This window comes from Ovis aries, chromosome 2 (assembly GCF_016772045.2).
Source record: "Ovis aries strain OAR_USU_Benz2616 breed Rambouillet chromosome 2, ARS-UI_Ramb_v3.0, whole genome shotgun sequence".
In the NCBI taxonomy this organism is placed as follows: domain Eukaryota; kingdom Metazoa; phylum Chordata; class Mammalia; order Artiodactyla; family Bovidae; genus Ovis; species Ovis aries.
In genome coordinates, this window is record NC_056055.1 from 207630438 (window position 1) to 207653625 (window position 23188).

Consider the following 23188-nt stretch of genomic DNA (forward strand, 5'->3'; position numbering starts at 1 on the left):
AAAGTGTGTTCCTTTCATCCCTGACCCCAGGGGCACACCTAATCTCTTTAATGAGCTTGCGCTAAAATCAAAGACCAGAAACGAAAAGAACGTTCGAAGCTTTTGTTTTCAACTCTGCAAAAATCCTGAAGCAAAGAAACACTTTGACACGAGGAAAAAAACAAACAAAAAAAACTTACAGTTACCAAAAGGGAAAGCCAGGAAGGGATAAGTTTGAAATTTGAGATTAAAAGATACACACTATTATACATAAAATATATAAACAAAAAGGACCTACTGTACAGCAGAGGGAACTATATTCAGTATCTTGTAATAATCTATAATGGAAGAGAATCTGAAAGAGAATACATGTATGTATATGTATCACTGAATCACTTTGCTGAAACATTATAAAACAGCTATACTTCAAAGAAAAAAGAAAAAATTTAAAAAAAGAAAAAGAAATGCCTGGGTCTAGTTAAGGATTTGAAATAGGGAGAGAGGACTACAAGGAGAATATATGTAAATTATTTACTCAGTAAATGTTGCTACAGCCAGCTCACTAGTAACAATGGCATCAATACTGATTCTATAAGCAAATGGTAGGTGTCTTCAATTCTATTTTACAGATGAGGAAACTAGTGTTTTGAGACTCTGCGCATAGTCACATGATCGGTAACAAAGCTGATACTCCAATCCGCGCCAACTCCCTGTGGAACAGAAGAAAGGAAGGCCACTGTGACAGCTATTGAGATGTTTTTTCTACAAGAGATGTTTGAAAGAAAGAGAATCTCTGCTGGAATTATCTTTAATTATCGCTCGTAATTTGTTTTTAACCCAACAGAACTGAACCCAAACAAAATGCTGGTATCATTTCATCACTTCTCTCTAAAAGTCAAAATAAAATCATTCTTTTTATGCTATAATCAAATAAGTTAGGCTATCTCTGGCTCAAACCCAAACCTAAATACCAAAAATCAGAAAAAGAAAGTTCAGAACCACATTATTTTTCCATAATATGTCAAAAAAAAAGCCTATGCTTTAGTTACATTAGAGTGAAAAAAGAACTCTTTCTGCTTCTAATGAGCAATTAATTCCAGCTCAGGATGTTGAGTTTAGGATAGGTTAAGTTCCCCCAGACCACAGCCGTTTGTGTTGGATCATGGTTAAAAACCCAGAATTCCAGTTTCTACAATAATCACATTCTTTTCTTCTACTGCAATGGGAGAAATGACCATTTTTATGTAACATAGGAAAAACCATAGCAGAAACGCCTATGAATTCCAGATTTACTAAACTGTTCTCAAAGCTGTTTAAAATCAGTTGAATACGTTTTATTTTAGCAGAGCTCAAAATTCTGAAATAAACTTTAGGAACTGAAATTTTTTAAATGAATATGTTTGGAGGAAAAGATATGAAAATTCACTTAATTAGCATGTTTGGCACATGAATCACTTAACTTTGATGACAATGAAAACTCCATATGAATCATATTTGTGTTCAGATCCCAAAACCCAGAACCACCCCTTGCACAGCTTCCTAACTGTAATTAACCAATCAGGTTGCTGTGGTAGCCATCTTCTTCTTTCAGCTTAAGAAAAAATTTGACTCAGAGTCATTCTGAAATTTAACATCATTTGGTTCTTGTTAAGTAGTGACTAGTCTGGTGTTATGATGGGAAAAAGAAAAGTCAGAGAAAGCTCTTCTCCGAAATAAACAAGAAGAACACTTGAATCAAAGAAAATCCTAAAATGATCACAATCACAACAGCAGTGTTGGAACTGCCATGCTCCACAGGAAGAATGACCCCTTTTGAATACATTGTGATGACACAGACTAAAGTCTGTGACTTTACAATCCTCCTATGACTCTCATTAATTTCTCTGTCTCATACCAAGCCTTGAAATCATGGTGCTAATTCTCAGAGTGTTTATGAGAAAGTGCAAAAGTTGACACCACTGACTTCAGCTAGGCTGACAGGAAAACTTTGCATTTGTTCAAGTAAATGAACTAAGAAGAGAGGGTGTAATGTTAGTATTATAAACGATTGGTAAATTATTCCTTTTCTGTTTTGATACGACTTTCGTAAAGCAATGGAATTCTTCAATTTTTATCTCCATGAAGCTTTCTTCTGATAATTTAGATCATTTTATGTTACCTCCCAGCCTGTTCCCTAGACAGCAAAGCCAAAGCAGCAATGAAGAATAGTTTTTCCACAATCATTCATTCCTTTGTTGATTTATTTATCCACTGAATATTTACCAGTTTATACATGAGTATGCATCAAGCCTAACACTTGGGTCAACACTTATCAACAAAGAAGGAACACCTCAGTGGGGTGTGTGTGTGTGTGTGTGTGTGTGTGAGAGAGAGAGAGAGAGAGAGAGAGAGAGAGAGAGAGAAGCTGTTATTGTTTTGAAGTTTCTCCTTTAGGGAAGCAGTAGGAAATATTGTATGAGAAAGAGGTTCCCTGGCATTATCTGATGCCTTTCACCTAAGGAACCTTCTTGCCCACCCTGTGAAAATGGAGACTCCCAAGCCAGGTGAAGATACTTCTATTTTTCAGTTTTGTTTTCCTATCTTCACCAGTTATCAGAGTCCCAAATTATTTCTGAATGGCAACTCTATTTTCATTGTAATTTTTATACATATCAATTACTTTTCTTTTCCTCATCTATTTGGCATGGACCAGGTTTCCTGTTTTCCATACAATTCCCTTTACAGTAATTTCCCAGGTTTAAATTGTCAGACCGCACTTCAGCAGCAACGTGCTCTATGCATCTGTGGTTGTAAAGGAATCAGAAATTCACATTCCAGAGAAGGAAATCATGGCCCCACAATGAATGTGAATGATGGCAGGAAGAAATCTTTTAACAGTACTTAAATTGGTCATTGAGAAAAACTATGAGATTTAGAGCTTTGTGGTTTACCTGGGGTTCTAGTACTATTTTTAAATTTCCCAATTTCGGAAGTGGGTACTTTCTCTTTTCTACATATGGTTGCATAGATGTAAGGTTTAAAATGTCTTGAATACATGATGATGAAAGAATTAAACAGATGACAAGCAAGTAAGAAGGAACTGACATTGGGTTTCCAGCATTCCATATTTCCACGTAATTTATTTTGAAGTTTATCAGAATTTTTTAATCCTTTTGCAATTAGAAGCTCTTAAAGACTTTCCTTTGCTTGGAGGTTTTCTCTACAATATAAGAAACCCTATTAATGTCCTTCATCAATTATCCATTTTCACTCATGCTGTGTCACTTTGGTCCCAGGACTGAAGAATAAAATTTAAAAGTGCATGGTAGTTTAGTCATACATTCATTTATTAATTAGTTCCTTAGAACTTTATTTCAAATCCTGAAAGATGATGCTGTTGAAGTGCTACACTCAATATGCCAGCATATTCAGAAAACTCAGCAGTGGCCACAGGACTGAAAGAAGTCAGTTTTCAATAGTACATGATCTAGATCTAAACTGGATTTAGAAAAGACAAAGGAGCCAGAGATGAAATTGCCAGCATCCATTGGATCATAGAAAAGCAAGAGAATTACAGAAAAACATCTACTTCTGCTTCATTGACTACACTAAAGCCTTTGACTGGGTGGATCACAACAAACTGTGGAAAATTCTTAAAGAGATGGGAATACCAGACCACCTGACCTGCCTCCTGAGAAACCTGTATGCAAGTCAAGAAGCAACAATTAGAACTGGACATGGAACAATGGACTGGTTCAAAATTAGGAAAGGAGTACATCAAGGCTGTATATTGTCACCCTGCTTACTTAAACCATATGCAGAGTACATCATGCAAAATGCCAGACTTGATGAAGCACAAGCTGGAATCAAGATTGCCAGGAGAAATAGCAATAACCCCAGATATGGAGAAGGCAATGGCAACCCACTCCAGTACTGTTGCCTGGAGAATCCCAGGGAAGGAGGAGCCTGGTGGGCTGCCGTCTATGGAGTCGCACAGAGTCGGACACAACTGAAGCAACTTAGCAGCAGCAGCAGATATGCAGATGACACCACCCTTATGGCAGAAAAGAAAGAGGAAGTAAAGAACCTATTGATGAAGGTGAAAGAGAAGAGTGAAACAAACTGGCTTAAAACTGAACATCCAAAAAACTAAGATCATAGCAGTCCCATCACTTTATGGCAAATAGATGGGTAAACAATGGAAACAGTGACAGACTTTATTTTCTGGGGCTCCAAAATCACTGCAGATGGTGACTGCAGCCATGAAATTAAAAGATACTTGCTCCTTGGAAGAAAAGCTATGACCAACCTAGACAGCATATTAAAAAGCAGAGACATTACTTTGCCCACAAAGGTCAAAGCTATGGTTTTTCCAGTAGTCATGTATGAATGTGAGAAAGTGAAGTCGCTCAGTCGTGTCCGACTCTTTGCGACCCGTGGACTGTAGCCCACCAAGCTTCTCCGTCCATGGGATTCTCCAGGCAAGAATACTGGAATGGGTTGCCATTTCCTTCTCCAGGGATGAATGTGAGAGTTGGACTATAAAGAAGGCTGAGTGCCAAAGAATTGATGCTTTTGAACTATGGTGTTGGAGAAGACTCTTGAGAGTTTCTTGGACTGCAAGGAGATCAAACCAGTCAATCCTAAAGGAACTCGGTCCTGAGTATTCATTGGAAGGACTAATGCTGAAGTTGAAGCTCCCATACTTTGGCCACCTGATGCAAAGAGCCAGGTCATTAGAAAAGGCCCTGATGCTAGGAAAGATTGAAGACAGGAGTAGAAGAGAACAACAGAGGATGAGATGGTTGGATGGCATCACCAACTCAATAGACATGAGTTTGAGCAAGCGCCACTCAGAAAACTCAGCAGTGGCCGCAGGACTGTATAGGTGGTGAAGGACAGGGAAGCCTGGCGTGCTGCAGTCCATAGGGTCGCAAAGAGTTGGACATCCACAAAACTTTTATTTGGTGGTAACTGTGCCAAAGTTGACTTGACTCTGAGGAATTAAGAGTTGTGTCTGATGGGAAAGGCAGATAGGAAGCATGATTTCAGACATTCTGGGATGTTTAGGAGTAATTGTACAGGGAAAGATTTACGGGTGAATGCATGGTAAGGAGAGATTAACCAAGAATGAAGAGGCTAGATGCTTTTATCCTATAAAACTTCCCAGTGTGTGTTTAACCTTTCCTTTTGTCTGCATTTAGGGCACTGTGCCTCCAAGTAAGCTCCTCCAAATGTCCTTTGGAATGTCTGCTTAGTTGCTCAGTCGAGTCCATCTCTTTGCAACCCTGTGGACTGTAGCCCCCCGTGCTCCTCTGTCCATGGGGATTCTTCAGGAAAGAATACTGGAGTGGGTTGCCATGTCCTCCTCCAGGGGATCTTCCCAACCCAGGGATTGACCAGGTCTCCCGCATTGCAGGTGGATTCTTTACCATCTGAGCCAACAGGGAAACCCTTGTAATGTCTAAGCAGATACAAAGTGGCTTGTGATATTTCACAATCATACTTTTCTATGGACCCAATCTCTCATTTTAAGGATTTGAGTGTTTGTCCATCATGTTTGTCCCAGTTACTGACTGAGATCTTCCCAAGAGGGCAGATTTTCTGTGTGTCACAACTTATTAGATGTTCATAAAACCAGTTGCTGCTGCTGCTAAGTCACTTCAGTCGTGTCCGACTCTGTGAGACCCCATAGACGGCAGCCCACCAGGCTCCCCCATCCCTGGGGATTCTCCAGGCAAGAACACTGAAGTGGGTTGCCATTTCCTTCTCCAATGCATGAAAGTGAAAAGTGAAAGTGAAGTCGCTCAGTCGCGTCCATCTCTTAGCGACCCCATGGACTGCAGCCCACCAGGCTCCTCCATCCATGGGATTTTCCAGGCAAGAGTACTGGAGTGGGGTGCACAATTGACATTTTCAGAGATTTGGAGTAGAATAGAATAGATCAGAGGGATGGCATATTTACTACTGTAAATATGAGTATTGGTGGATGGAAATTTTGTTTCATAGCCAGTGAGCACACATACGTGTATGTGCTGGGTCATGATGTAAAGTAGACTTCTTCCTTTGGGTCATGATTTTTTAAAGGCTGAAAACCTCTAGTCTAGACTTTAAGTTCCATATCTGGTTGGTTTGCCATTTCATTTACAATAACTCATATAGTATTTGTTTCAGACTAGGGGCTCAAGAATTTTTTTGAGTAAATATTGTTGAATACATCCTATCACATAATTTAAGGCACAGTTTTCTCTTCTTGATTATATCCATAGTATTCTACTATATATATAGATAATGATAGATATATACACAGTTTGCATATTAATTAATTTTATTTTAGCAGCTGATGGTTTATGTAGCTCTTAAATGGACATTTTAAGAGTTTAAATTACACAACCAGATCAGGTGGATATAGTTGCCAGTTGCCAAGTCATGTCTCATTCTTCATGACCCCATAAAGTGGAGCATGCCACTTCCCTATCCCTCACCATCTCCCAGAGTTTTCTCAAGTTCCTGTCTACTGCATCAGACATAGTCGGGATATTCGAGCTTTTTTTGTTTTCCAAAAATTGCTTTTCTTTCTTTTACATCAAAAAAGTTTTATTATAAATATAATACATGCTCACTATTAAAAAAAAAAAGTAGATAATTGTTAAAAAGGGTTACAACAGAAATTTCAGTCACCTTTAGTTGACCACACAATAAGTGAACACTATGTTTTGGAGTACTTTCTTTTGTATAAGCACATACACACACACAGACACACACACAAATATACATACCCATACATCTCACATATAGTAATTATATTGGAATCCTACTGAATGTACTGTTATTTAAGCTACATTTTTCACTTTTTATTAGATGGTAAGCATTTTTTATGCCATTAAATACTCTTCAAAAATATGAACTTAATGCTTAGTGCACAGTATTTTCTAGAAAGGACTTTCCTGGTGGCTCAGATGGTAAAGAATCTGCCTGCAATTTTCTAGAAAGAATATTCAATAACTGAGTAATAACTATTGTTGTTGGATGTTTAAATTATTTTTATCATTTCTTATATAGGTAGTAATGTACAAATTAGCTTTCTAAATAAATCTCTGCATCCTTATGATATTATTTTGGTATCATAAATCAATATATTTGTTATTTAATATAAGGCTATGAAAAAAATTTAAATTGATCCAAATAACCCAGCTTGCCCTTAGAAAAGTTGCTTAATTTATATTTTTATTAATAGCATATTTATTAATACATCCAATATGTATTATTGCTCCATCTTATATAGGTTTCATAGCAGCCCTATTAAAACTGAGTGTTTTCATTTATCTTTTTATCAACTTGATAGCAAATATCAAGTATTTTGTTTTCATTAAATTACAACTGAAATTGAGCAATTCATGTGTTTATTGGCCATATAAATTTCTTCTTTTCTATAAATTTTTTATTTTTCCATTACAACATTGTCCTTTTTTGCTCGAGTTGTAAATGTTCTTTGCTATCAAAAATTCTTGAGAATTTTTTTCAGCATTTTTCAGTAGTCTCTTAACTTTGTGATACTTTAGAGAGAGAAATGTTTTCGTTTTTATGTAAATAAGCCAGAGACTTTTATTAGTTTTTTCAAATGGCATTTTAAATATCAGATCAATATGGTCATGTGATTTTTTCTTTTTCTATTAATGTGATGATTAATATTAATAGAGTTTCTAATATTGAATAGCCCTTGCAGTTGTGAAAAAGTGAATCTAGATTCCTATGCTGTCTGTTTTATTCTTTTAAGACAGAGCTGTGCATGAGTTGCTAGTCTTCTATTTGTGATTTTGTATATATATATTTGTAAGTGAAATTGATATCTAAGGTTTTGTGTGTTTTCCTAACTTTAATAGCTTTAAGTAAAAGGGATATATTACCTTTATAAAATAATTTGAGTGGCTTTTTATGTTTCTATGCTTTGTAATAATTTCTATAGTCTAGGAATTATTTCTTTTTTAAGCTTTAAAATAACTAATCCATAAAAACATCTAGCCTGATACTTTTTTGTGGATAATTCTGTGATCCCTTTATCAATCATTCCCATAGATGGAGATCTTTAGGAAATGAGATGTTTCCTCCTTTACTGAAGTTTGAAAAGTTGCTATCTTTTTTCTATTAAATTATTTCATTGATATTTTCAAACTTTGAGTACATTTTATATTTTTACCACTTAATATATTTAATAATCTTGTTTTTCTGCTCTAATATATTTATTCCTTCATTAACTTATTATTTCTCTTTCCTTAAGAAAGGATAAAGCAAACTTTAAAATTACTAAGCTTATCATTTTCAGTGACTTTTTAGTCATGGTCAGTAACAATATAACTTAAGGCAGTGAGTTCACATTTGAATTTAGTTCAGTGAACTTCCAGAAGTGTTAGTATCTAAATGTTCTTTTTATTTCTTTTCTAAGTAATCTGAAACTTAAAATTCTTCTTTGACCAAGAATGATTTATAAGATCACTATTTTAAATTTTAATAATTTAGGGTTTTTTCCATCTGAACTTTTATTAATATTTGGTTTTAATACTTCATAGTCAAGGACAGTGACTTCTGAAATTTCTGGCATTTATTGAAAGTTGGCATAATATATGTTACTTTTGTTATTTAAAGATTTAATTAAATTTAAACCATTTTTCTATAGTTGAGTTCAGTTCAGTCGCTCAGTCATGTCCGACTCTTTGCAACCCCATGAATCGCAGCACACCAGGCCTCCCTGTCCATCACCATCTCCTGGAGTTCACTCAGACTCATGTCCATCGAGTCCGTGATGCCATCCAGCCATCTCATCCTTGGTCATCCCCTTCTCCTCCTGCCCCCAATCCCTCCCAGCATCAGAGTCTTTTCCAATGAGTCAACTCTTTGCATGAGGTGGCCAAAGTACTGGAGCTTCAGCTTTAGCATCATTCCTTCCAAAGAAATCCCAGGGTTGATCTCCTTCAGAATGGACTGGTTGGATCTCCTTGCAGTCCAAGGGACTCTCAAGAGTCTTCTCCAACACCACAGTTCAAAAGCATCAATTTTTCTATAAGTGTTAATAATTTAATAAATATTTATTGAATGCCTAATATATTCCAAGACTTCCCTGGGGGCTCAGATGGTAAAGCGTCTGCCTATAATGCAGGAGACCTGGGTTCAATCCCTGAGTCAGGAAGATCTCCTGGAGAAGGAAATGGCAACCCACTCTAGTGTTCTTGCCTGGAAAATCCCATGGACAGAGGAGCCGTAGGCTACAGTTCATGGGGTTGCAAAGAGTCAGACATGACTGAGCAACTTCACTTTTTTAATATATTTCAAGCACTGTTAAGGTGCTGGAGATACATCAGAAAGCAAAGTGGACCAAGTCCCTGACTTGGGGCACTTACATTTTAATATATATGTATCACTGTATTTCCTTAAATGCAAGGCAGCATAATTGTTATACACACAAAAAATTTTATGACAGAAATAAATTCTTACATAAATTTAATATAAGAAAACAGAAAAAGAAAACACTACCACATTAAATGTAAATCCCATACTATGCTTGGAAAAATGTGGTAAAATAATCTTATGAAGTACATTGTCTCTGACATTGCATATATTTATTTAACATCTTCTTGATCTGTCAAAGATAACCATTGGGTGAAAGTCCCTGCTTACTGTCTATTACTGAAACTTTCGGTCTTTTTTTTTTGTTTTTTTTTTTTAGGTCTGTCTCTTGTAAAATGTTGACTTGTGGTATTTCATTCTGAGGCTTTCTCTTCCTAAGAAATATTTAGCTTATTTATGTGTTATCATAACTGGCATTCTTATTCTTTCTGTTCTTTTTAAACTTTGTGCTTTGTATACCTTTTTCTGGTTCCCTTTTTTTAGTTGTATTTTCTTTAATTATTTTATTTAATAATTTTAATCATACTGACTTTATAAAGACATTTTTAACCTAGTTTCTCTGTCAACATCAAAGATGAAATCATCTCTATTGAGTTTCTTCCAGGTCAAAGGAACAAGGTAAAATGACTGTGTGTTATCACAAATTTCCCTCACACTTTTTAACCTGTTGTATTTTAGATCTACTCATATTCTAAAGAAAAAGGTGTATCTTGTTTTTAATATTTTGTATGGGGTATGTTTCCTATCATCCAGAAACTACATTCCAAGTCTAATGGTAGTCCTTTGCTTTAATGATTCCATAATTGAGTTCTTTATCTTGACTCACTTGCTTAGCTTTTTAAGTAATTTTAATTTTACTTCAGGAGGCATGCATAGTATATTTTTGAATCCTGGAAATCTGATAATGTCATTTATATATAAATCTCAATGCCTAATGCCTGCTGCTTTGAAGTGTATAATAAATGTTTGTTGTATCAATAACATATCTGCTTCCAAAGGGGTTTTTTTTTCCTTAAAATTTGTCTTTTGATTTTTAATATTGGTGAAAGTGAGATCTGAGGATGACCTGATTTTTCTTCTTTACAAGTAACCTGTTTTTCCTATCTGGATCTTTTGGGATTCTTTCTTTATTCATGATATTCAAAAATTTGATCTGAATTTCTCTGGATATTGGCCTCTTTTCATTCATTTTGCCTGGTTTTTAATTGAGTCCTTTCTATTAACAGTTTCATGTTGATTTTTTTCTGCTTTCTTAGTAGAAAGAGTAGATGTTGTACCTTAAAGGAGATGAGTGAAGTTCCCTTGCTTGGTGACAGGGAGCTAACTAATGTAAACTCATATCTCCTATTGAGAGATGAGACAACTTGAGGTGACTGGAAGTGAACCAAAATCCTAACCAATACCTAGAGGAGAACCTGGCTTCTGCTTAGTTTCTCAGATGGTTTTGCTGAAATCCTTGAGCAGGGGATCAGCTTTCTGTGCCCTTGGTCTGCTCACCCAACCCTGTCATCCTGTATTATCTGTGGCTGTGTCAAACTTTCATCCTCATACCATTGCCCATCTAGTCAAGAGAGTATCTTTTATCTCTTGGACTTTTTTTTCCTCCTGCTGTTTCCACTTCAAGAATCCTGAGCTCTCCAGATGTGCTATTTGAGAAGACATGTTTGTTTTCTAATACATTTTGTTAGCTCTAGTACATTTTTTTTGTAACTTCATTAACCTACTATGTCCTTTCCTTAAAAAGGGATAAAGCAAACAAAGAGAAAATCCATGTTGGTCTCCCCATTAGCACCATAACCTCTCCTCTAGTCTCATCCTGCAAATGGAGCAGTTTCAGCCTCCTCCTCTGTCCCCTACCCAGGAAAGCTGGCTGTGCGCTGTCACCATGCACTCCTTTCAGCTTGGCAGATCCACAGCAGATCCGCCTCAGTGCTGAGGCCTGGGGCAAGTTTAACCTACTTTATGTGCCTCTGGTCATTCCAGCGGGAATCTGGGATACCAGTAGTAAATTCTGTCTCATTGCCATTGAATCCCAAATTCAATACCCATTGTAATGCTTAAATTTCTCTAGAAGAAGGAATTTCTAAAAGATGAATCAGACATAGACTGGCGATTCAATTCTTACATGATATTATACATGTTTCAATGCCATTCTCCCAAATCATCCCACCCTCTCCCTCTCCCTCTGAGTCCAAAAGTCCGTTATACACATCTGTGTCTTTTTTGCTGTCTTGCATACAGGGTCATCATTGCCATCTTTCTAAATTCCATATATATGTGTTAGTATACTGTATTGGTGTTTTTCTTTCTGGCTTACTTCACTCTGTATAATCAGCTCCAGTTTCATCCATCTCATCAGAACTGATTCAAATGTATTCTTTTTAACGGCTGAGTAATACTCCATTGTGTATATGTACCACAGCTTTCTTATCCATTCATCTGCTGATGGACATCTAGGTTGTTTCCATGTCCTGGCTATTATAAACAGTGCTGCGATGAACATTGGGGTACATGTATCTCTTTCAATTCTGGTTTCCTCGGTGTGTATGCCCAGCAGTGGGATTCCTGGGTCATAAGGCAGTTCTATTTGCAATTTTTAAGGAATCTCCACACTGTTCTCCATAGTGGCTGTACTAGTTTGCATTCCCACCAACAGTGTAGGAGGGTTCCCTTTTCTCCACACCCTCTCTAGCATTTATTGCTTGCAATATTTTTGGATCGCAGACATTCTGACTGGTGTGAAGTGGTACCTCATTGTGGTTTTGATTTGCATTTCTCTAAAAATGAGTGATGTTGAGCATCTTTTCATGTATTTGTTAGCCATCCATATGTCTTCTTTGGAGAAATGTCTATTTAGTTCTTTGGCCCATTTTTTGATTGGGTCGTTTATTTTTCTGGAATTGAGCTGCATAAGTTGCTTGTATATTTTTGAGATTAGTTGTTTGTCAGTTGCTTCATTTGCTATTATTTTCTCCCATTCAGAAGGCTATCTTTTCACCTTGCTTATATTTTCCTTTGTTGTGCAGAAGCTTTTAATTTTAATTAGATCCATTTGTTTGTTTTTGCTTTTATTTCCAGAATTCTGGGAGGTGGATCATAGAGGATCCTGCTGTGATTTATGTCTGAGAGTGTTTTGCCTATGTTCTCCTCTAGGAGTTTTATAGTTTCTGGTCTTACATTTAGATCTTTAATCCATTTTGAGTTTATTTTTGTGTGCGGTGTTAGAAAGTGATCTAGTTTCATTCTTTTACAAGTGGTTCGGTGATGACCCAGAGAGATGTTATGGGGAGGGAGGTGGGAGGGGGGTTCATGTTTGGGAACGCATGTACACCCATGGTGGATTCATGTCAATGTATGGCAAAACCAATACAGTATTATAAAGTAAAATAAAGTAAAAAAAAAAAAAAAAAGATGAATCAGAACAAGACCCAGGACAGTTTTACTGCAATGCAAAGGCCATTTTCCTAGCATAGCTTTTTCTTATTCACACACAGAAAAACAATGTGCATCTAGTGGTACAAGTGGAAAATATGGCTTTTTTCCCCTTATTTTGTTGACTCCTAATTTTTCTTTAAATGGTTGTGCACAAGTGTGACATGGTATAAAACTTCTAAATTGGTTTCCCTACTGTTTGGTAGCTTCCCTGGTGGCTCAGACGGTAAAGCATCTGCCTGCAATGCGGGAGACTGGGGTTCAGTTCCTGGGTCGGGAAGATCCCCTGGAGAAGGAAATGGCAATCCACTCCAGCACTCTTGCCTGGAAAATCCCATGGGCAGAGGAGCCTGATAGGCTACAGTCCATGGGGTCACAAAGAGTCGGACACAGCTGAGTGACTTCACTTTCACTTTACTGTTTGGAAGAAAAAACCTCTGCAAAATATAGTAACAAAGCTGAAATTCTAGTTGCACATCCATATAACTCCAGTGAGGCTAAGCTGAAAAAGCCATAGAAACTTAGAGGGTTGAGTTATTGTGGATTTTTTATTTACATTGAAGATGTGAAAAATAATTAGAGTGCTAGGTATTATGTATATGCAGTTACCAGAGACTATATAAAAGTTTCATTTTCTATGTTAAACGGCATTGTTATAATTCTTTAAAATGAAAAAGTTCCCTCCACAGACCTAAAGTTACTGGTCTTTATTTACAGTTCTTTATTTACAATAAAGATACTGGTTGCATGACTTCAGTAGTTCCTAGATTGAGTGTTATCCTAATAAAGAGCTGCATTTATGATATAGGAGTAGATCCTCATTATGGGTTTAAAATAGTGGACGTGAGACTCAGCACTATTGAAGACATGTCCCTTTTCACATTGAATTAACATTCACCCTTCATTTCAGTGATAATTTCATCCAGCTTCAAAAAATGCTTGGCCAACTCCCAGCCCATTTACCCGTGCAGGTGTGGTTATTTGTTTTTCTACAGGTCCTTGATTTGTGACCACTCTCAAGAAAGTAGAGGCAAGTCTGTAGAATTATTTTTCAAAAGTACTCAGAATTGGGTCAGTCCTATTCTGACTTTATGACCTCCTTTCTTTCGGGGTCTGGGACTCCACCGCCCCGTGGAGATACTCAGATTTCCATTGAGTCTAATGTCTCTGGTATCCCTAGAACCCTGGGGTTATGGTGCCTATCAGAATTCCCTAACCTGAACTGGTTACCCGTTTGAACTTGACCCCAACTTGCCGACCTGTCAGACAGTCTTGAACATAGGTTAGTCTAATCTCTCTTTTCCACTCAGTCATCTTCTTATGTCTGTCCCCATGTGTACTCATTGCTACACCTGACTGTTGGTGGTAGGGTTGTGGTTACGTGTTTCTACCCACCCTAACGCAGCTGTCACTAGTCTGGCCCATTCAACTGATGTCCATGTATCTGGTGGCGCCAGCATCTTGACTTCAAAATTAGAAAGGTTGGTGGATACAAAGCTCCTTCCAACACTGTAAGGTAGAGTGCTACGAAAAGTGATTGATGTTTATGGCTTCTTTTCCTAAAATGTTGGTAAATGTGTGCATCCAAAATATGCCAGTCAGAAAGCCTGCAGGACCTCTCAGGCTGCGATTCCATACGTGTGTTTCCCCATCTTGATAGTAAGCTCAACTTTGATGTCAAACTGCTCATCTGTCTGTGGCACTTACTGCCTAACCGTATTTCCATTCTTAACTTGGAAACAATATGATAGATGCCACATTCCACATTGTTACCTTTTTTAGTTCTAGGGAGGAAAATAATAGAAAATGGTCAATTAATTGACATGGAAAAATTTAAACTTAAAAAAGTCCCACTGAGTTTTGGCTTAGTGCTTTGTCTTGAATGATTATTGCATTTTTATCTAGTTTAACATTCTTGAGTTCTGCAAACCCAAAGCACAACTTCACTGGTTTGATTTCCTGTCCTTTAGAAATATCATCTGGGGGTAGCACGGAGTAAGGGATATCATCATTAATGAGAAGTGATATTAAAATAACTTGAAATGATTTTTCTATTCATATGTCCACACCCTCTTTCCAAGTAAGTCTCAGTCAGGGACACAAGTGGTGATTGAGACTCCATTAGCTTTCAAGATAGTGAAGAAGTCAAACGAAAGATTCACAGCTCTAAGTAAAATAGCACAAGTGTAGGACCATCACCGGACATGCAAGTGTAACTACAATGAAAGTTATCTTGTACAAATCAGTTCCCAGGACGGCATTCAATTCTTCTGATAAATATGCTTGATACGATGAAGTACCGCTTCCAGAAAGATAATGGAGCAGATAATTAATCTATTTGGAAATATAAACACACACACACTCATACTCACACATTCACACACACATACACACACTGCAGGGAGACAAGGACCGTTGGTTAGCAAAATCTTGTCGGAACAACCTAAAAGTCCTTCTCGAGAAGAGTATGTAGCCTCAGACAAGGGAAAAAAAAAAAAAAAGACATTTTTGACTGCAGTAAGGTTTTTGATTCTATGGTGTAAGGCCAAAATCAATAAAGGACAAAAGAGCCAAGCTCTCACTTCTTTTACATATGTGGGCGGCTGTTTGGGAGCGCTGGTAAGCAAGTCATTACCGTTTCCGTTTCAGTTGTCTCTGGCACACGAAGTGGGGCTTCCCAGGTGGTCCAGCATTAAAGAATCTGCCTGCCAAGGCAGGAGGCGCAAGACACACGGGCTCGATCCCTGGGTTGGGAAGATCCTCTTAGAGAAGGAAATGGCAACCCACTCCAGTATTCTTGCCTGGCAAGTTCCATGGACAGAGGAGCCGTGATCACTTTGTGATCACGGGATCACAAAGAGTCAGACACGACTGAGGGTGCACACACTCACGCATACCAAGTAGTCTTCTCTCTAGGGATAACTGATGAGGGCAGTTAAAGAAGGGGCTGTTCCTTCTGCTGTATAAAGCCTTCCAGAGTTCCGTCATTAAACCCTTCTTGTTTCTGTTTCTGTGTAAGGGCAGGTGCTGGATACACCCTTCATCGCAGTCTGTCTCGACCTCCTCCTCCGCGTCCCTCCTCCCACTGTTAGCACCCCACTGCCATTGTGGCAGTGAGTACAGACCTGACGAAATGCCTGTTGAACTCTGCACCATTGCTTCTAGGTTTCTCTCAAGAAAAGGAGGAGGATCAAGACACTTCCATCGTAATGTTAAGAGTAACACAGACGTTTCCCCATATATGAAGTACGGTTCCCTCTATTACAAGATGAAGCCTAGGCCTCAGCTCACTACCCTTTCCAAGTAACTGACAACTGTGTGATGTAGTCAGAGATGGGTTGGCAGCTTCTGAGTGGGAATGTCTCATGGTTCACAGTAAAAAGAAATTTTCAGTCAAACTAAAATAGCCAGTGACTACAGTCACCAGCCAATGGTCTACCCGAGTGATCTGGAAGACAGGTTCCATACTGCTCCCATTAGCCATCCTGTAGGAGGTTATGTTCCCATTTTAAATATCTTCACCATCACAATAACTCTTGTGAGGCCTTCCTCCATTGCCCCGGCTGCGTCACCTTTTCCCTGGTGGTGCATTCTATATCAGGAAGTAAAGTGTAACTATGTCCTACCTGGTGCCATCACACAGCTTAGTTAAGAATTTGTGGACTTTTGAACCCCGCATCTTGCCCAGCCTCACACCGAGGGCCCTGCTGCCCCTAGACAAATGCTTGCTAGGGTGAATTCTCAATGACCCAACTGGGTAAACAGGCAGGGTCATCGAGTCATCTCTAAACACAAGGGGCAGACCTTCTGACACCTGTCCTGTGCTCTCACCTCCAGCTTCTTCTCTCCATGTCAGAGATAACACAAACCTAAATATTCAACAAATTAGCATAATGAGGAATTCCAGCTCGTGGGTCATTGCTAACATCTTTTGCCACAAAAGTTAACTTGGTGAGCGCTCTTCACAGTGTTCCAAGCAGCTACCTGACATGCAGGCAATTACACCCATAGGATGAGCACCTCATTCAAGTCTTTTTATAGATGAAATCAGTGTATGTTCATGGATTTTGAAATAATAGATATGGATAAGGTGGCATGACCTCACTTGAGCATGAAAAAAATTAACTTCCAACACATTTTAATGCAAATGTTACCTTTGTAAGTGGATGACCTGAAAAGAAAAAGTGTTTCCATAGTAACCTAAGGGAACACATAACCTGTTTATGATAACTTCTCCATGAAGAGAGCCAGGCGTGGATTGGGGATATGCTTTGATGTCTGCTGGAAAAAAATAACTGACAGCCTTGTGTGAGTGAATGGTTAGATTTCACTTTATTTGCAGTTAATTTAGAAAATAAACTTTCATAATGAACTGCTGAAATACACACTTGAAACAACCAGATGATCTGTCAAGATATTTTCTAAAATGTAATTTGTCATAGGTGACAGCTGAGGCATCAATTTCAGAGGACCAGATTAGGAATGAGGACTTAGGATAGGTCCTTCCCGTCCCACTAGTGTCTTTTTCCCTGTGCTCTCATGTTCTTCCCTAGGAATCACTGAGGCCTTTTCAAGCTCTTAGATCTCTTCCTCTTTTCTTTTTCCTCATTTTTTACCTCCAAAAATGTTACATAAAAGCCGCCTTTCTGGAATTAAAATTGTATGCTGTGTGGATATCACAGAAAAGGAGCATATTGATTATACTTCACTTTGTCTACTGACATGGCTGTTGGAGTTGGTGGCTTTTGGGAAGTGCCATTAGCTAGAAGTGAGTCTGACATGCCCAAGACACTATATGCTTACATTCCCTTCTTCTTACGGATGTAACATCTACTTAAAGGCTTGTCTATAGGAGATTTTTTTTTTTTTAGGGTGATTAGGGAACAGATGCATACAGTTTAAGAAGTATTTCTTTGAAGAGCCATTGTTAAGCTGGCTCACTGACAGGTCCATGCCCATGGGCTCTGGTGTGGACCTGGGGCAGAGGCCCTGGCTACAATTACCCATCTGGTATCCATCTGGTCACACAAATGAAAGATAATACCAGATCACAGAGAAGCCATACCAACTGCCAACTCAGTATAAGCAGGCAAAGAAAGGTGCCACCCAACAGCGCTGTGAAGAGTAAGACATGCTGTCCATAGGGTCTGCACATTTCCACCCCAAGATGGAAAAGAATAGCACTCAAGAGCCTCTGGAATGGAAATGCTGCACGTATCTCACTTACAGCTGCCACTTATTAAACATTCCACCAGGTTCTCTCTGCCACATTAAGTTGCTAGTGGAATTGGGGAGAAAAGGTATTCTAATATTCTTGAGATCTGCCTTTTGCTACCCACGTCCATACACAACAGGGTTAACAGGACTTGAGGACTTCTAAATGAGGAGTTAGTACCAGCTTCAAAAGGGCATTGATTTCACTTCCATGTAATGCCACTTTGCTGTAGTCAAAGATTTTGTGCTTGCTGTAAAATGATTTCGACATTTATCGATTCATTACTTTCTCCTTATTTTTCCCCCTTTCTTCTGACTTTGTCTGCTTGCCTCCAGAATACAGTGTGCTCTGATTATTACAGTGGCTAATAGTTGAGAATCTGTCTATTGATATAACCATCAGAGATATGCCATCCTCAGATAGCACCCTCCTGCCCAGCGGAACTACAAATGGACATGCTGTTTCAAGATGGGAGCGGGGAACAGTGTACTTGCCTGTGAGGCTGATCATCCGTGGTCACCTTTCGTGTTCACTCGCTCCACCTGCTCTGCAGTACTGGTCCCTGTCTTAGTCTTTCTTTCTTTCCTTTGAATTTTTATTTATTCGGCTGCTTTGGGTCTTAGTTGTGGCATGTGGATCTTTCCTTGCATCATATGGGATCTTTCTCTGTTGTGGCATAGGCTCAGTAGTTGTGGCAGGTAGGCTTAGTTGCTCTGACATGTGGGATCTTAGTTCCCTGATGAGGGCTCAAGCCTGCATCCCCTGCACTGGAAGACAGACTCTTAACCACTGGACCACCAGGGAAGTCCCCATCACCACTACCACCTTGCTCTTTCTCTATGGAAATATCAGCTGTGACCAAATAGAGTAAGAATTGAGTGACCTTACAATCACCTAGGCAACAGCAACACATTCTCTTGTCTTTTCTATGCATTAAAAGGGTTATCTTCATGATAACATATACATGGTAGTTTATATGTTGTTGTTCAGCTGCTAAGTCATGTCCAACTCTTTGCAACCCCATGAACTGTAGCACACCAGACTTCCCTGTCCCCCACTGTCTCCTGGAGTTTGCTCAAGTTCATGTCCATTGAGTCCGTGATGCTATAGTTTATATACTGCCATATGTTTTGAAATACATCATCACACACACTTACCTCTGAATAATCTATTGAAGACCAGGAACCCATTTCTACAGGGGAGAAAACTGAGGCTAAAAGAAGTTACATAGATTGCTTATGATCACATCATTAAGTGTGAACCCAGATCATCTGTCCCAAAGTTTAAAACTCTTCCACTGGATTAAGGTTTTGGTTTTATTTTTTTATGTCTCTGAATTTGTCTTCCCTCTTTATATAAGGAAATAATAACTCCATAAGGATTATTGCAATTTCCCAAAATATGAGGCGGCCAGAGTCAGAGCTAGAGATTCTGAGTAGAACAAAAACTCCCACCCTGTGGGTGGATAGAAGGATGAGAGCTAAGTTGAATCTCTTTCTTTCATAAACTCCTTCAAAACGTTTCACATACTTCCACTGAGAGATGAAGCAAAGGGAAAGTCTCTTCCTGGATTGGCCACACAGAGACTCACACTGAACAATTCAAACAGATGAAGTAGGGAAGAAAGAAAGGTTATAATTTAGAAGCACGGATCACCTGGCTGAGAATTGTTGTAAAGTAATTAAATCATACAGGATCACTAGGAAAGTGCCAGGATGGAGGTGAATGAACAATAGGATGTCAAAGGAAAGAGGTTATGATTCCAAAGATGAGATTTCAATATTGATGTCTACTTTGACCTGTGCACAAAGCCAAAATGAACTTAAACCTGACTCCATGTGGAAGAAGTAAATTGCATACTTTGTGAAAGAAGATAGAATATTGTAAATTCACTTGCTTTTCCTCTTCTAACTTATGAGACTCAAGTTCTTTTAACATAATTTATACTAATTAGTCTTTCCACTTAAATCAAGAGGGAAACTGCAAATGTAGCCATCCCTGGTCTGCTCCTCATTAGAGACAATTAAGAGTTAGAAGAACAAAAACACATCATAGGATTAATGATAAGAAAAACCACCCAGAGAGAGAAACATGAAGCAGGAAATAATCTTACAGAGCTGAATAAAAGAAACTGATAGCCTTCAAGAACAACCGCTCTTCCAGCTAAGGTCTAAACGGGGTCGAAAGTAGAATCGCTGGGTCATGTTAGCCTCCCCTGCTGTATTCTCCTCTGTGTTTTTCCTCCCTCCTGTCATGTTGCATTTATTAATAAATGTTCTTGCTCTCTAAATCCAATTCATTAGTTTCCCTCCATGCATAAGAGGTACGTCATTACTGATGAGAGAAAAATAAGTACAAAGCTCATCAGCCTTGGTAAATTTCAGCCTTACACATTATTGTCATGGAAGCTTTATCCCAGCATTCAGCTAGGGCACAAAGACACAGGAGAGGGACTGGATATGAGGGGGCCTCACACCACTCGCAGAGTCCTGCTGCTTATATCATTTTATACTTTCCCAAAGCGGGAAGGAGGAGATTGGGGAACATTTAATTGCCTTATAAACTGATTGACAAATTGGTGATCTGATGCATATGGATGATCTTTTTAGTGCAATGGCTCAGAAGCCGCTAGCAGAGATCATCAGAAGCTATGATTTGCACACCCTCCACAGGGTTATTACAGAGAAGCGGAAGGATGGGTTGATTATTATCTTTCCTTCTTTCTGTGCTTTTTTTTTTTTTTTTCTGCCTCAAATGTTTTCTTCACCTCCAGGGAAATGCATTCTAGCAGCATGAGCACCACTATTAATCAACACTTGCAGCAATAATCAGTGAGTGAAAAATGGTGACCAGAATCCGAGAATGCACTGGCATAACTGTCTTCTGAGTTTTCCTTTGTGATCATGCCTTGGCATTCTAACATGGATAATTTATACAAAATTAATGTTGGCACCTTCTGAGGTGCAAAGATTTATAGAAGCAGTGCTTACTTCTTCACCCATTAAAAAAGAAAGAGAAGTCGTCTCTGGTCATGATGAGTAATATCTTAGAGCATTTAAAAATATACTTGCTGTCTTCATGTTTCTTTGTGTTATGTTTAGCCAGCCAGCCAGCCAGCCCCTTCGCTTTTGAACACGGATGCCATGAAAGGCAATACTGTTAGAAGTTCTTGCTTCCAGTTTTCCCAGAATTTTCACCCAGAGAGGGTGTGAAAAATAGTCTAGAAATCAAAAATAACTTAGGTCCCAAGATCCTTCTGAGGGCTGTTTGGTGTTATTGGCAAAGCAAAAACCAAAGCTGAGTGATAGGAGGGGCAAGATGCTGTTGCCAAACCTGAGAAAGCAGTTGTCAAAGTAGAGTGATTTGGGGCTGGTGATGAGATTATACACACACCCGAACCCATTACAAAATTTAGCTGCCCTTTCCATTCCACCAAGTTACCTTTCAGTTCATACCATCCTGTGATCAAGAGGATCAATTCCGAGGTGTCAACACTTGGAGAATTTCTCTGAAACTTGGCTAAGTTGGATGGGCCTACCTGGAGCCAAAAGAAAGTCACTAAGGTGCAGGACCACATCTTAAAGAGTGAATGACAGACCAGGACTCATAGGAGCATGACACCAGCCCCTTGTCTGCAGATCGCTCCTGTCATTAAAATCAATGCAACTTAATTAAAGCAAATTACAGATAGATACATCTATAAATAAGATATTAAAGTGTGCTGCTGAATATGATAATTGCTGCATATTTAGCAATCAGTGTGTGTGTTCTGCTTTTGCCAGGAGGAATGCCTTTCAGTGGAATCAATGGAGCTTTATTAAAAACCATCCAAATTAAAGGGAGAAATGATGAGTGTTATAATAACACAAAATAACTGTGTCAACTTTCATTGCAAAGAAAGGAAAGCAAAATATGTCCATCCCTCTTTTTTCATTCAAGGAAAATATTAGACATATCCTCTTTAAGATGCGGATATTTTGAATTTATAAATTTTAATTTCTGCATTCTCTTCCCCCAGAAGAAGGCAGAGGGAAAGTAATGATCATAAATAAAACAATTCAACAGTGGGGCTGAAGTGTGAGAAGTACTCTGGTGGCTAGATATACTGTTTTATACCTTGATGACAGAAGACAAATAAATGAAGTCCATACTCTAAACAGACCTTTAAGTGGCTTTTTTATTCTTCTAGCTACTAGATGTTCTGTGTGTGAAAGTTTTCATAGGTTAATTCAACATAATGAATGTTGGAAATAAAAACTCATTTTCATCACCTTCTATAACTTCTCTCACTGCCTTACCCCGTCACCCTTTATCATAAATAAGAATTAAGCTTGTGGCCAAGAAACATCTTTTTCTTCTCAGGTTAATTTTAAAATATATGTTAAAAATGTCTTTCATCACCCAATTTAAAAATCAATAATGGAAAACATAAGGGTTAATTAAATCACTCCCAGGTGACCAGAATCATTCTCAAATTTAAGAAAATAAATACTAAAATTACAAAAAGATTTCCATGTAGAATCTTCTAAGAGATGAAAAAAGGAGTCACTAGACAGCCAGCCACTTATGTAGAGCCTGGTAAAGGCATTTAGGATTTCTTCCACTGAGCTGCTCTGTATGCATTTGTCTCTAGAAAGTGAAGGAGGAAAAGAAAGAGATAAAGTTAAAAGAAGGAAAAAGGGAGGAAACAAGAGGAGAAATGGATGTTTAGAAAGTGATTTATAGCTCTTTCACTTAATCAAATGATGACATGTTGAATATCTTCCAGGCACTGGTCTAGGTGATGGGGAGAGAGGATCCAGTCTTGACTTTTGTGCAACTTACGTTAGTGAGGAAAGAGAGACAGGAAACAAATGAAGAATAAATTCTGGGCCATGATTATTCCCACAAAGCAATAAAAGCTGGGCTAAATGCCTGACGCATGGTGCCAGGCAAGGCACACTGTTTTATGGAGGGCAGTCAGGAAGGCTTCTCTGATAGAGACATTTATGCAGACACATAAGCAAAGGAAGGGCCAAAAGCATGTGGGTGGCTGGAGGGTAGGCATTCAAGGGAAGAGGCAATGTGCCTACCAAAGCCCTGAGATAGTAACTTGTTTGGGAAGCCTGGGGGGAGGGGCAGGGAGGAGAGCAGCATGGCTGAAGTCATGGGAGCAGGTGGCCCATTGGAGGGATCAAGACA

At 38.6% G+C, this 23188-nt stretch overlaps 1 protein-coding gene across 5 annotated transcripts in view; it reads left to right on the forward strand.

Moving 5' to 3' along the window:
* Positions 1-23188, forward strand: part of PARD3B (par-3 family cell polarity regulator beta) — a 1199064-nt gene that overhangs the window by 1039041 nt on the left and 136835 nt on the right. Inside the window, exon 23 of one of the 5 annotated variants that reach the window (XM_060410278.1) lies at positions 609-22686. The exons of the other annotated variants lie outside the window; for them this stretch is intronic. Coding sequence (XP_060266261.1) covers positions 609-629 — 21 coding nt within the window. The 3' untranslated portion in view covers positions 630-22686. Of the gene's footprint in view, positions 1-608; positions 22687-23188 lie in introns of those variants that run through there. 5 annotated transcript variants of the gene reach the window in all.